This window comes from Sardina pilchardus, chromosome 17 (genome assembly GCF_963854185.1).
Source record: "Sardina pilchardus chromosome 17, fSarPil1.1, whole genome shotgun sequence".
NCBI classification, from domain to species: Eukaryota; Metazoa; Chordata; class Actinopteri; order Clupeiformes; family Clupeidae; genus Sardina; species Sardina pilchardus.
In genome coordinates, this window is record NC_085010.1 from 12,567,294 (window position 1) to 12,582,293 (window position 15,000).

The following is a 15,000-nucleotide window of genomic DNA, read 5'->3' on the forward strand; positions in this document are numbered from 1 at the left end:
CAACCAAAACGCAAAAGATGATAACAAATAAACAAGCAAACAAACACCAAACACAAACAAAATCCCGGCTTGCCACACTTTGCATGGTCATTGACTCAACAAACATTTGAATAGAACACACAACAGCTTGCTGATAAAACAATGTGTGTAACAAAGGGGTCGGCCTGCTGTGCTTCAATAAAGTCACAAGAAATGACCTCACGTAGGCAGTTACTCAATGGTGCTTTAAGCCCCCACCATCGACTTCAGGCACCTAACCGACCTCAAGCCCCAACAGTCAACTTCAAGGCACCTAACCCTAGCCCTAACCTTAACCCTAGTTCCTTCCATGCAACTTTGCCTGGAAGACTCAAAAACAGACTAAAAGGGTCATGAACCTACAGTTCTTGATCAGCAATGTTACACAGTCCAATATGAAGCGTTCTGAGTGCACAGTGGCAATGCCAGAGACTTCACTCTTCATATTAGTGTCAGTGTAGCATCAGAATGATTGATGGACTGGAGACGCGCACCAAATCATGACGTGAAAAGCATATAGGGAAGTGGGGGGAAGTTTGAACTTTTTTAAAGCCCTGATGAAGGCCACTGCAGGCCGAAACATGTTGGCAATTTGTTCTATTATGAACTAGCTCAGATTTAATTAAAAGCTTTTTAATGAAGACGAAGAGTGCCTTGGATTTCTTCAAAACATCTTAGCATCAGAATGAGTTTGAAGCTGTTATTTTAAGGTAAGGAATGGAAGTGTAAATGGGAGTGTAATTCTGTGCAAATGATGCATGAATGATGTCCTTGATTTTCTTACCTGGTAAACCTCCAGGTTCTTGCCCTGGAAGGTGATGGGAGTCTTGATTCCCACAGGGATGAGCAGCGGCTGTGGGTTCTCAAACTGAGGGCAGAGCTCTCCCTGTGAATGACAAGCATCAGTTTTATCACCTGCTAATGCTAATGCAAGTATCAGTCTCATCTCACTTGCTAACGCTAACGAAGAGATCAGTTTCAGCTCACTTGCTAACACAAACGAAGAGATCATATCATCTCACCTGTTAATGCTAGTATAAAAATCTATCTAATCTCACCTGCTAATGGTAACAAAGAAATCAGTCTCATCTCAACTGCTAACGCTAGTATAAAGATCAGTCTCATCTCAACTGCTAACGCTAGTATAAACATCAGTCTCATCTCATCTGCTATTGCTAGCGCAAAAATAAGTCTCTAACCCTCTCAGAAGAATCAGCTTGATTCCAGAGACCAAAGATGGGAGACTTTGGCTTCTGAGAGTGTACAACATATTTTCTTTATAGGGTCATTCACACCAGGAATGACAACTACAAAACATTTCTAAGTACTGCTCTAGCCAATATGAAAGACAGCGTCCACATGATATACTATAACGATAACGACATGAGATAAGATGACATTGGGGATCACTTTCAGACTGATTTTAAAAACAATGGAAAAACTGACAGGTGATCCAAATCCATTGATTTTCAGACATCACATTCATCAACATGAGGAGAAACCTTCCTCATTGATGGTCAATGTGGACGCTCACACTGTTATGGTTACAGCTACAGTTATCTTTTAAGTTAACCTTCCTGGGGCCTCATTTATAAACGATGCGTACGCACAAAAGAATGCGTACGCCTCATTCTACGCAAGCTTTGGTATTTATAAAAAGTGAACTTGACGGGAAAATGTGCGCACCTCCACGCAAGCTCTGACCCATGCGTACGCACAAAAAAGGGAAAAGCAGAAACTGCGACCTCAGGAGGAAACAGGTACAACGACCCGAAATTGGTTCAATAATTGAAGTTTAACACAAGCATAACATCGCGCAATGACGCGCATCAATGACATAACTGCCTTAACCTAATCCTGTTTAAAATCTAAAACGTGGTTGATTGTTGTTTCGTGCGCCCGTCAAAAATTCCATCTTATTTGATGCGAGAAAGACATGCTGATAGGCTATGCCTATGTATGTTTAGTTAATTATCCACTTATGGCTTTCATGCATGTTTTGTTATTTGTCAATAATACATCAAGGCTCAAACATGTTGCTTGTTAGCTTGCAAATGGTAGGCTATAGTAAGTGCTGACTTGCATCGGCTTTCTTGCCACTGGCTGAATCGAGAACTGGCTGACCGGACTGGAATAGCCAACCTTCAGCCGAATTTTGCCAGACGTGTTAGGAGGTGTTACTGCTTCATCACCAAACTACATGAACTTTCCTTACATGGTGAACAGGCAAATAAAAACGCAGCAAAGTCTAATTTCCCAAATGTGATCCGTGCTATTGACTGCAATCATATTGCTATAAGAGCACCGAGTGAAAATAAATGTGCCTTTGTTAACAGGAAGCATATTTTCATTCCCTCAATGTCCAAGTTATATAATGTGACACGGACATGTTGCTCACAAATGTTGGCCTGATTCATATTGAGACATAGGCTACTGTAGCAGCGTTGGGCGCAGACTGAATGCTGGAGCTGTGCGCGATGGTGGCTTGTACTGTGGGTGCGGGCGAATCGTGTTTAAATCCTGTGTGTAAATCCTAAAAGAATTTGTAACAATTTTCGACCATTTCTAAACATTCACCCTTTACTCATTCAAGTTATGTTGTAGGTGACAGTGGATATCCGCTGAAACGGTGGCTGCTCACGCCATTTATGAACCCACAAACAGTCAATGAAGTTGCGTTTCTTGTCTTTCCCGCTGTTTTTGGCATGTTGTCCACAGACATCAATATTCATTAAGGGCGTTTCGCTGAATATTTATAAGCAATTATGGGTGTGTCTTGAGGTACGCACAGGTGCCGCAAATGTAGAGTAGAGCTTGATTTATAAAGGGAAATTGGCGTGGAACGTGCGTGCGCACGGTTTTATAAATCAGAATATTTCTGTGCGCACGCACTTTCTGAGTTTTGAGCGCACGCCATCTTCTGGCGTACATCCTGCGCAAAGTTTTATAAATGAGGCCCCTGGTGTGGACGGCCCTTAGGAGTCAGAAAATGGATTACCAAACCACCGAGCAAAGCAAAACCACAGTCAGCGAGAGATGAGAGTGTGTGAGTGTGAGTGAGTGAGTGACTGAGTGGGAAAGAATGAAATATAACGTTTTGCAGCTGTAGCAGTGAGGTCCAGAGAAGAAGTGCTTTTTGGTTGGTCTCCCAGTTCAGATTCCAGGTGCTGCTATGCAGCTTCGCATGCCCAGAATGAGAGAATACTTCTACAGGAATTCTTAGAACACTGCAAAGCTTCTCTTTGAGGCCAAGGAAACAGTTGCTCCTGAGCAGGATACTTCAGGTTTTCTGCAGAGCATTTCACTCAGCTCACAGTTGTTATGGTCAATATCAGATGCCTCAGTGCATGATTGAATGGACAGAAAGTACATTAAACGTTTTTCAGTCAGATTGAATTCAACTCACTTTGCGTTTTTTGCTATTGTGAATAGCAGATGCTAGAGCCAGTGAAATTAGGTTATTGCATGGGTGAAAAGCGCGTTGGAAAAGGTAAGGGTTATCAGTGATACTTATATGAAGAAGTCCTGCACACTGTCTATTACGCATGCAACAAACATTTATAATCACAATGTTTCGGTCATGTACACCTGAGGATCGGTGGCGAAGACCTTCCTCAGGTGAATTTCACCCGAGGAAAGTCTACACATGACCGAAACGTTGCTACAATAACTGTGTGTTGCATGCGTGAGGGACAGTGTGCGGGACTTCAACCCCACTTTGGCCATTGGGCCGACTTTCAAAATGGCCTGCATATCCACGATATTCCTTAGCCAACAATGGGCGTCACCATGACACCCCAGTATTCTATTTCAGGCGAAGTTGTGTTGTATCGATTTTAATGTGACGGTTAACAGTGCTTGACATATCATAACGCATATAAAAGTAAACTTTTATATTTTATATCAGTTATATGTAGTATAATTATCCTTGCTGAGGGCAGAATTGTCAACGTTTCAAAAGAAATCTAAATTGAGGCATATTATTAGCGTACTGAGAATGCACAAAGCTATAATGTAAACAGAATGAAGTTGAAAACTGGTCAGATTTTTGGGTTAAGGAATAAGGTGGATACACTTACCTGCTTGTGTTTGACGATGTGATCATTTACGAAATCGTCGCTGTCACTGCAGGTGTGGTCCTTGGTGTTCCACTGACAACCCCACTGACTGTTGACACACGCGCTGCACCTGAGGAGCAGCCAATCAGGGAGGAGTTAGAGATGAGCGCAGCCAATCACAGGACTAGGGGAGGGGCAATGTATAGTTCGGCACCAGGACAGACAGGGCTTGTGTGTGTGTGTGTGAGTGTGTGTGTGTGTGTGTGTGTGTGTGTGTGTGTGTGTGTGTGTGTGTGTGTGTGTGAGTGTGTGTGTGTGTGTGTGTGTGTGTGTGTGTGTGTGTGTGTGTGTGTGTGTGTGTGTGTGTGTGTGTGTGTGTGTGTGCGTGTGTGTGCGCCCGTGTGTGTCTCCATATGTGTGTGTTGGTGCGTGTGTGTGTGCGTGTATGTGTGCATGTGTGTGTGTGTGCACGCGCGTGTGTTGATGCATATCTGGGAGTACTCACGGTGTGTTTTCTGAGCTCTTCACTACTGCAGCACAGTTGTAGAACTGGAACTCACTGACCGCCACCTCCACCGTATGTCCTCCCCAACGAGACGTCAACAGGATCCTCACCGGTACGGCCACATAATCTACACACACACACACACACACAAACACACACACATTTATTTACCTTATGTTTATGTTTAGAGTTAGCCGATACATTTAAACAAAGTGACAGTAAACAGTAAACAATCTAGTTGTAGCAGCTGAGATACAGGTATTTACTGTATGGTGTTGGTATCAATGAACCAATTGTTTGTGTGTTTCTGTGTGTGTGTGTGTGTGCATACAGTATGTGTGTGTGTGTGTGTGTGTGTGTGTGTGTTGTGTGTATATGTGTGTGTGTGACATACCTTGATTCCCAGGTGTGGGAGGGATCCTGTTCACCTCCGGTAGGTGACAGGTGACATTTGTCTCACTGACATCAGCGGTCTTGTCCAACAACCCAAACATGCAGATCGGACGATCAATTTCATCGATCGGAGGGAGTTTCGGGATAGTGATCACCACCTTATTAGAAAAATCCAAAAAGAAAATAAACAAAAAGTAAACAAACAAGCAAACAAACAAACAAACAAATACACAACAACACCAGTGCTGTGAGTGTAAGTGTGAGTGTGTGAGTGTGTTTGTGTAAGTCTGAATGTGTGTGTGTTAGTATGTGTGTGTGTGTGTGTTTGCACACGCATGCATATGTGTGTATGTGTGTACTGTATGTCTACGTTGATGCTGTTGCATCGATCAAAGTGCAGGCCCACCGCTTAGTGAACTGGTATGTGGGCCTCTGTGGCGACTACCACTTTTACAGTATGTCCAGCCCAGCACAAATTGGCTGTGTATCTGAAAAGACTATAATGGTTAAGAGAAGCGGGCTTGGGGACTTGAAAGATGCCGGTTCGATCCCCAGGGCAGGCACCAAGACATGGCCGGGGTGGGGGGGTGGGGGGGGTGGGGGATTAGGGTTAGGTAAATGACCAGCGGTTTTCTCTCCCTCAACACACAATCCAACATGTGACATTAAAGAGCATGTGGACTTCTCTTCCCACACAGAGGGAGTCAGCTCACTGATTCATAGCTGCTTTTTTCCCACATAATTATTCTGCAAAGCGATCCAAACTCTTGACCTGTTTTCAGAGTTATTCATTAGCTTTAATGGGAGCCTGTGTGAGTGTGTGCGCGTGTGTGTGTGTGTGTGTGTGTGTGTGTGTGTGTGTGTGTGGGGAGAGGGGGGAAATACACTCCAAACCTATGGGGACCTGAGACTGTGTAATCAAACAGAGTCTCTGAGCCTGAGAAACTTAAATAAGACCTCGTTAATCAAAAGTGACCCAGAAAGTTAATTTCAGAGAGAGAGAGAGAGAGAGAGAGAGAGAGAGAGAGAGAGAGAGAGAAGAGAGAGAGAGATAGTGTGTAAGGGAGAATGAAGAGACTGCACAGTGTGTGTGAGAGAGAGAGTGAGAGAGAAGAGAGAGAGATAGAGTCTGTAAGGGAGTACGAAGAGACTGCACAGTGAGAAAGGCCGTGAGTAAGAGAGTGTGAGAGAGAGAGAGTGTAAAGGAGGAAGAAGAGACTGCACAGTGAGAGAGAGAGAGAGAGAGAGAGACAGAGTGTGTAAGGGAGAATGAAGAGACTGCACAGTGAGAACGACAGTGAGTAAGAGAGTGTGAGAGAGAGAGTGTAAAGGAGGAAGAAGAGACTGCACAGTGTGAGCGAAAGAACGAGTGAGGGAGAGAGAGAGAGAGAGAGAGAGAGAGAAAGAGAGAGAGAGAGAACTATGTGAGGGCAGGAGAAGTGAGTCCGGTACACAAAAGGACATTAAGTGGAAGTTGAGAAATTAAGTACAGTTTTATTTCAGTCCCTGTTTCCCAGAACAGTGGCAGCTCAGGGTGGCTGCAAACTTTACTTTGCACATCAATACTCAGTGTTTAAGAAGGAAATTGTGTTTAATCTAACTTTATGGTTCGCTGCTTCCATTCAACAGAGCGCTGCCATAGCCTCCGAGCCAATGAAAAAGGTATGAATAAAGTTTCACTCAACAAACACTCTACAGGTCCTCTACAAGTGTGTGTTTGTGTGTGTAAGTGAGTGTGTGTGTGTGTGTGTGTGTGTGTGTGTGTGTGTACCCACATTTTGGGTCTTCTTGCAGCTGATGTTGGGTGGTGTGAACTTCTCGATGGTCACACACTCTTGCTGGGGACTCCAGAGCCAGGCATTCTCCTCCGTCGCACTCTCACACTCGCCCTTCCTCGTACACCTGCCACACACACACACACACACACACACACCTTAAAGCCTCTGTTTTATTGGGGAGGGCACACACTTCTACTGTCTACTATTTCCTGTTATCCCCTTTGCTGCTTTTCAATTGGCTGGGCCACATACAGTCTTTCAATAAACAAAAATGCCATCATGTGTAAACATCTTGCCTTCCTCTATTTGCTCAAACCTCAGCTGACGAGATACATACAACCATACAAAAAATTAGAATTTGTATGCATTGTTATTTTCACCTTAAATGTGTCATTTAGAAAATGCAGAAATTGACGTTTTGTTGTTGTTCTGTTGAGACTATGAAGAAAAAAGTTTCAAGGGCTCAGTTGTCAAGGCCGCATAGTGGTGGATATTAAATATGTATGGCATTTGTATGGACTTTGGTAAATGTGTGAAGAATTCATTTCGCCCCAGGCTGCGGGTGAATGGTTAGATGGAAAATGGACGGACCAATGATATGCATGACTGCAGTGATGGCCTGAGGTATGAGTTTATCAGGTTTGGATGAAAAATGAAAGCACATTAGAAAAAATAAAATTGATTACGATTAAGAAGATGAATGATACATGGGATTCATTTTCCGGTATATTTCCAAACGTGTTGTAATGAGTGAATGTCTTTTGTGGACATGGATAGGGCCGCTGTAAAACACGGACATTAATGGGAAGATGAACTGTGGCTGTCCATCACAAAACACTAACCCTGGTGTCCTAACACAAGTCTAAAATTATAAGGATACTGTGAGTGTGTGTGACTGACTTACAAGGATGAAAAGGCAAACATATACAAGTACACAGACGCACACACACACACACACACACACACACACACACACACACACACACACACACACACACACACACACACACACACACACACACACACACACACACACACACACACACTCAAAGACATGCACTCACACATGCACACAAAGGTATGTAGAAGACATACACACACACACACACACACACACACACACACACACACACACTGACCTGCCCTCCAGGACACACCAGCCGCAGTAAGGGTCCCTGAGTGCCATGCAGGACTGGCAGTCCTTCTTCAGGTGACACGCCTGCACTGGAGCCATGGTGATCTGGAACACACACACACACACACACAAGAGCACGGGGGCGAGGAGGAGTTAGACACACACACATTTCTCCACACAACACAACACAACACAACACACAAGGGTGCGGTGGTGGCAAGGAGGAGTTAGACATACACACATCTCTCCACACAGCACAACACAACCCAACCCAACACAACACACACACACACAAAGGCGCAAAACCAACCAGCAAATACCAACACACGCCAACATCCCACAACACTTGAACACAGTTGCTGACAGTGTGGTGTGAATATGCTATTTCATCCAATATTTAAAACCACATAGTTAACTTGAGAGTTTTGGGAATGTTTTGAGAATGTTGGAGATCGTTGGCGTCTGTTGGGCCAGCAATTTGGAGGGAGACTTTTCCAGGCTGTTCTCATTTTCCACGTGCTAGAAGCTGCTGATGGTGGGCCAACATTACTTGAGGAAGATAAAACATTCTTTGAAGAACAGACTTTTTAAGGCTTCTCTCAACAAGGTCTGCAAACAGTTGCGCTGGAATGCTTAAAAGCTCTCGTTAATGAAAACCTGCTTGTCATCTCAGAGAATAAAACGTGGCAGAAAAGCACTTCACATCTGCACCTGAAAAAACCCTGAAAGCCTTTGGTCATTTCAGACACAGACTTTTGGGCCCAGACAGCTGTGATTATCAGTGAAGAGGAGAAGAATATGTAATGCATATTCATTTAGCTACTAAAGAAGAGTTGGACATTGACAGTAGTGTGTGTGTGTGTGTGTGTGTGTGTGTGTGTGTGTGTGTGTCTTCCTGTTAGAATGCAGCTAAAATGCACTGCTCTAACAGGTGGACAAAAGCTTCACAACGTCCACTCCATAAACAGAAAAAAACCCCAGACTATTGAATTACACACTAAACCAGCCATGTTGATGTGTATAAGACAACCAGCGTCCCTCCACTATGTGGCCAAGTGAACATGAGGTTAGAAGAATGGTCTGATTTTTTCGAACATATGCACCACTATCACGTCTGGTAGGCTACAGCCAGTTCCATTGGTTATAGTAGAAACTAGAAAAGCATTCAGAGAGCGCAGACCTCTGCCTGTATTGTTAGTCCTTCCTTGGCTGTTATACATTTGAATCTAAACTATTCAGATCGCCACCACGTGGCCATACCATGCCATTACAACGCCACGCGAAAAACATAACTGCCTCCTGAATCCAGACGGTGATACGGATCACTCCCCAAAATGTAATCGTTTCTACCTGGTGTCATTTCAGAACTTCCCTGAAAATTTCATCGAAATTCATCCATAACTTTTTGAGTTATCTTGCTAACAAACAGACAAACAAACAGACAGACAAACCCCGGTGAAAACATAACCTCCTTGGCGGAGGTAACCAGCTGTGGCGGGTGATGCTTTGTGAACAGAACGCTTCAATCACAGTACGTGCCTCCCTGTAAGGCCACAGAGGCAAACATCTTGCGTCCACCTTACCGTCTTCTCAGAGGTGATGTAGAGGTGGTCCTGCTTGAGGTCAAAGAACATGTTCTTGTTGATCCTCTCCCCGGTGTTGACCCCTGGTACTTTGCCATAGAAGTGGGAGTTATTGGCCAGGTGCACCTACAAAGGTCAAAGTTCAGAGGTTGAAGTTGAAGATACTGTAGTGGGTATACTTTTACTGCAGTGGGTATACCTTAATACTTCACTGAATGCTCACTTTCTTTCAGTATTCATATCACAGGTGTTGCTTCCACGCTCTGGACATTTCAAGACCTCCACAAATATTTAGTGACATTTGCTGATTATCCTTGTCATTAAGCCAGGAGGGAACATGAATATTAGCTGGATCAATTTACGGTTAGAGCAAAAAAGCAATGCCCCTTATTTCCTGAACCTGAACTTTCTTAACTCCATTTCAGTGGCTATTATTTTCCCCACGGTAAATCATCAGAAGGTCAAAATCATAACACCGTCAAAATTTAGAAACTCCAAAATGCCACCCCTTTTTTCTCTTGCTCCCCCCTTCAACCCAACCTAACCACCACTCCACTCTCTCCCTCCTTTCATCCAGCACTGTGCCACCTCTCCTCCCTCACTCTCTCTCCTCTCCTCCTCCACTCTTGATCCTCTCCTCCCTCCTCTCTCCCTCTTCTCTGTCCCTCCATTCTCCCTCCTCCTCTCTTCTCTCCTCTCCCTACTCTCTTCCACTCCTCTCATCCTCCATTCCTCCCTCCTGGACCTCTCCTCTCCCCTTCCTCCTGTCCCTCTTCTCTCCCTCCCTCCACTCTCCCTCTTCTCCTCCACCTCTGTTCCTCCTCTCCTCTCCTCTGCCTCCTCCTCTCACCTTGTGAACTTCGCCACCTATGGTGCCCAGGAACACCACAGTGTGGTAGGTCTCCACGGCGACGGCCACGGCAGTAAGGAGGCCAGGGCGGGTGTAGGTTTCAGTGGTGGAGAGGGCCACCTCTGGCTTGCCGGCCAGCGGGGAAGGGAGGAACTCGTCGCCACAGATGTAGTTGTCCACCAGATTGTTCTGCGCAAACTGGAGAAGGAAGAACAAAGGAAGAGTGAGCATTGCGTTTTCCAAAATAGTGACCTCCACATTTATTGGTGACCCCTACAGTAGCAAAGACGACTACTGTAGAGGTATCTGAAATAAAGTGTTGTGTTGTTAAAAGTTGTGTTGTTTTTGCTAATGAAGATTTTCTTCTTAGAATAAATTACTGTAGATCTCCTGCAAGATTTTGGGTTTGGAAGACAAAATGTCAAAAGATGGAGGGGAAAAAATCAACTCATTTTTGCCAGAAGTGCCATTAAATGTGGAGCGAGCTGTATCATCTGGACTATTATTCAAATCAATTCAAAATGCCACTACCAAACTAACCCCATGGGAAATTAGTTGATCTTGGCAACATCACAGATTGTTAACCAGACACATTCAGGAACCCAGAAAAACAGACTACAAAAACAATGCCAGCCGAGTTCATAGGAGGCCCTTTTGCCTGCCAGAAAACGCATCAAAAACAAGCTCTGATATCAACTCTTTTATGTTCCCATGCAGCTCAGTAACATTCAAACATTTCCTCTTTCTCAACAGAGCCAATACTAACATCCAATGACAATACGGAGATCTGATCACTTAACATGTTTTTGTTCATTATCATTATTTCAGAAAATGCCATGGACCTTTCAATTTAATGGAAAGTATGTAAAAGTAGTCTCTCAAAGACTGCTTAGCTTACTTAGCTTGTTTTGGGTTCATCCTCTCTAACATATTGTAATGTGGCTCACTTTGTGATGGTGGTAAATACATAAAGTAGCCACAGGTCATTTGAGCAAATATATTTCTGCCTTATGAAAATCTACTTACTGTGTCTCGCTGCCTAATAATGCGAGTCATTGTTTTTATTCCAGCATTTTCCATTTTCTCCCAAAGCCATTGTTCAACCCAGAACGGCAAGGGTATAAGCAAAGGTCCATGTCAAGATTAAATAAAACACCCTTGAGCTTTTTTATGCAAAAGACTGTGTGTGTGTGTGTGTGTGTGTGTGTGTGTGTGTGTGTGCGTGTGCGTGTGCGTGTGCGTGTGCGTGTGTGTGTGAGAATGTGTGTTCATGTCCAGAGCAGTGTTAAGCCCTGCTGTCTACGTATCAATATCTAAAGTCGGTGTCACAAATGACATATTACAACCCTAAACAATTCTCTTTTCTCCTAGAATGTTCTCTTGTCCTCATTGAATTTACAGGTGCTGCTCATTGTTTTGGCAGTGATGCATATTTAGTACTTTTGGTGGAGCCACTCATTTGTATTCACATGTTCACATTAAAACCTGCCGATGCATGGCATGTTTGTTAAAGCTCTTTTTTGGCAGGCAGCAGGTGTGTGTGTGTGTGTGTGTGTGTGTGTGTGTGTGTGTGTGTTTCTTCTTTTCTTCCCAGGGCAAGGAGGGCTTGAGAACTCTCTCTATTTATCATCCTCGACGTGGAAATATTAACAAATGCCGCCCGATGTAACAACATAGTAATGTCTAATATAAATCATTGCAGATTCCCCAGATGCCTTTTCCAAGAGTGCCAGGCTCTTTTCCCATTGAGACTAGTCACAGTGATGCTATCTCCGCCTGGTCTGTTGACTTTTGCTTTGCTCTCCACATATTTGGATGTACAGTAATAGATGCATAACTTCTCATAGGATCACTTAAAAGCACGACTAGGAAAAACATGGTCGTGGTTTCTATTTTCGCTTCTGCTTTAAAGAAGTAATTGCTGAGAAATGTGCTCTTTACTGCACTATGAAACAGTCCTTGCAGACACAAAACATCTGCAAAACGACTGGGCAAAGGCGTTTGCGGCTAGCGTTCTCGTTTATGAATACGTCATTGTGAGGATGCAGGTTGCTGATCTGTGCGTGTCAAGACCAGACTACATAAACAGATGTATATGCATATGGTACCTGCTTAATCAACAGACTCTCAGTAGACTACCAGGTTTAACACACTATGACTGATTGACATGAAACAAATGCTAAAATGAGGCTGCAAAAAACAAACATCTGCTAAATAGAACTAAACTGCTATTAGTGATATTAGTATTTCCTTTCTATCATTGGCGTAAAATATGAGGTGGGTGTAGGTTAAAGGTGTGTGTGTGTGTGTGTGTGTGTGTGTGTGTGTGTGTGTGTGTGTGTGTGTGTGTGTGTGTGTGTTGGGCCAATGCAACACCCCCAATAATCATGTCATCGTGATGAAAGAAACTGTTAAAGAGCACTTTATGGTAAGCATACCACATTCCAGACTCTGATTAAGTTCAAGCGACCAATAAATGTTGTAGCACCATAATTGGTCTTGGTATTTCTGGAATAGAGGCAAACTCTAGGGATGTAAATTCAATGGTAGGGTAGGCTACCATTTGACATTATGTCGCTGACAATGCAACCCTACTGATGAGACCCATGGCTGGGTGATATGTCTTCAAATCAATATCACAATTTTTAGCAGTATAATAGTTTATTGTTCATATCACTGTTCTTTACACTGCCCTCATAGTCATCTAACACGGTACTGTAAATAAAATGGACACTGCATTCATTTTCGAAGGATACAACTTACTAAAGAGTGGAGTAGATGTAATTTCAGACAATAGTCTTCATTTATGAAACGTGTGTACAAGATAAAACAGACGTCGAGATCACAAATGTTTCTCTTTTGGATGTACAGTATATCTAAGCTCAATCTTTTAAGATTGAACAACGATGCGCTTTCATTACGATTCAAGTACGAAGCACGATGTGACTGCAGCGTCTGTACCACAATTGGACCAAGTGCCTACGGGGAACCGGATTTGAACACGACCCGGGTCATTTCCTGATCCCACCCCATCTCTGTCTCCCACTCACTTCCTGTCACTCTCTTCACTGTCCTTTCACAATATATGCAACAAAAAAAAACAACAATGTGGCTTCCCATTTGGTGAGACCTACCTCATTGCTTCTGCAGGCCTCCTTGTTGACGTAGGGCGAGTAGACGCTGACCTTGCCGTTGATGAGGCCCCCGTTGTTGTAGCACGCGCTGATGATGGTCTTGAGCGCCCGGTTGATGCTGGGCAGCGGGTAGGTGCACAGCGCCGAGTGGCCCGTCGCGTCCTCGTCCGAGCTGAAGACGGCGTACACCACCAGGTCGTCGGGCTCCACCGGGCCGTGCTCGCCGGCGGCGGTCAGGTCTCTGGCCAGCTCGACGCCGGCCGGCGCCACGTACGCCGCCTGGACCTTGTTGTAGCGGTTGGAGCCGCTGCAGTTGAGCTGTAGCTCCGTGTACGAGTAGTAGTGGGTGTCGTTCTCGCAGAGGCGCGCCACGAACGTGAAGTTGGCCTTGTCGCCCACGCCGGTGGTGCGCGAGAACAGGAAGTAGACGAAGCCGCTGTCCTTGAAGGCGTGGCGGAAGTCGTGCAGGTAGCGCTGCGCGAAGGAGCTCGCCTGCACCGTGGAGGCGTCCACGATGTTCTCGAACATCACCCACTCGTTGAAGTCCTCCAGGACGCGCGTGCTGATGAGCTTGGAGCCGTCGGACGGGCCGTAGCCCTTGGCGACCACGAAGGCGCTCAGGTTGTGGTTGTCGCTCACGGTGGACGACATCACCCCGACAACGTTCACGCTCTCCTCAGTGCTGGCCACGTAGGTCTTCTCCCCTTTACTGTCACTGTAGTAAAGCACCTGAGACACAATAAGACAGGAGAGAGAGAGAGAGAGAGAGAGAGAGAGAGAGAGAGAGAGAGAGAGAAAGAGAGAGAGAGGAAGAGAAAGAGAGCGAAAGAGAGAGAGAGGAAGAGAAAGAGAAAGAGAGAGAAAGAGAATATACAGTCACAAAAGCATACACATTGAAATGCTTGTACTGTATCTAATTACCAACAGCTATACATTTTCTGTGCAACACATCAATTTCAGGCCTTTTTATTGGAACTATGGCTGTATCTGAAATGGAAGACGGCTGCCAGCTGCCCCACTATCTTCAACTGTCCAGTGAATCACTTGCTGTAGCAGGCATCATGGAACCAGCTATGAACTTAAAAAGCGGGATTTTTCCACTTTGGACACAGCTTATGCTAAATCAAAAGAAAATGCATGTACATCCTGGACACCTGTTGCAGGGGAGAGGGGTCCATCAATACAATAGCTATAAGCTCTGCGACACATATGTTTCAGGCCACTGCTCTGCAACTGTGATAAATCATATACAGTAAAACCCGTCCTGGGTACCTGTTTGATGTCGGTGAGATTGACCAGGGAGCAGATGCCACGGAACAGGCTCCCGCACACCACCAGGCTGCCGTTAGCTGAGTTCACCAGCAGCAGCTTGTTGTGGTTGTCCGTGTCCTTGGGGTCGACACAGGCGGAGTTGGAGTTGATGATGGGCGGCGTGCAGTGGGGGCTGTCCTTGTGCGGGCCGGTCTCTTGCTTGTGCTCCAGGGACAGGTTGGCGTCCAGCTGGTAGAGGAAGTTGACGGCGCCGGCGTAGACGCGGCCGTTGGCG

At 45.0% G+C, this 15,000-nt stretch overlaps 1 protein-coding gene across 2 annotated transcripts in view; it reads right to left on the reverse strand.

Annotated features, from left to right (window-relative positions):
• The window catches only part of plxnb2a.1 (plexin b2a, tandem duplicate 1), a 179,244-nt gene that overhangs the window by 48,204 nt on the left and 116,040 nt on the right, over window positions 1–15,000 (reverse strand). For both annotated transcript variants that reach the window (XM_062518614.1, XM_062518613.1), the window contains exons 3-12: window positions 14,727–15,000; window positions 13,455–14,183; window positions 10,321–10,518; window positions 9,471–9,596; window positions 7,892–7,992; window positions 6,750–6,876; window positions 4,976–5,132; window positions 4,582–4,708; window positions 4,098–4,206; window positions 803–904 (exon numbers count right to left, since the gene is read on the reverse strand). The exon at window positions 14,727–15,000 is cut by the window's right edge. In XM_062518614.1, coding sequence (XP_062374598.1) covers window positions 803–904; window positions 4,098–4,206; window positions 4,582–4,708; window positions 4,976–5,132; window positions 6,750–6,876; window positions 7,892–7,992; window positions 9,471–9,596; window positions 10,321–10,518; window positions 13,455–14,183; window positions 14,727–15,000 — 2,050 coding nt within the window. The remainder of the gene's footprint in view (window positions 1–802; window positions 905–4,097; window positions 4,207–4,581; window positions 4,709–4,975; window positions 5,133–6,749; window positions 6,877–7,891; window positions 7,993–9,470; window positions 9,597–10,320; window positions 10,519–13,454; window positions 14,184–14,726) is intronic.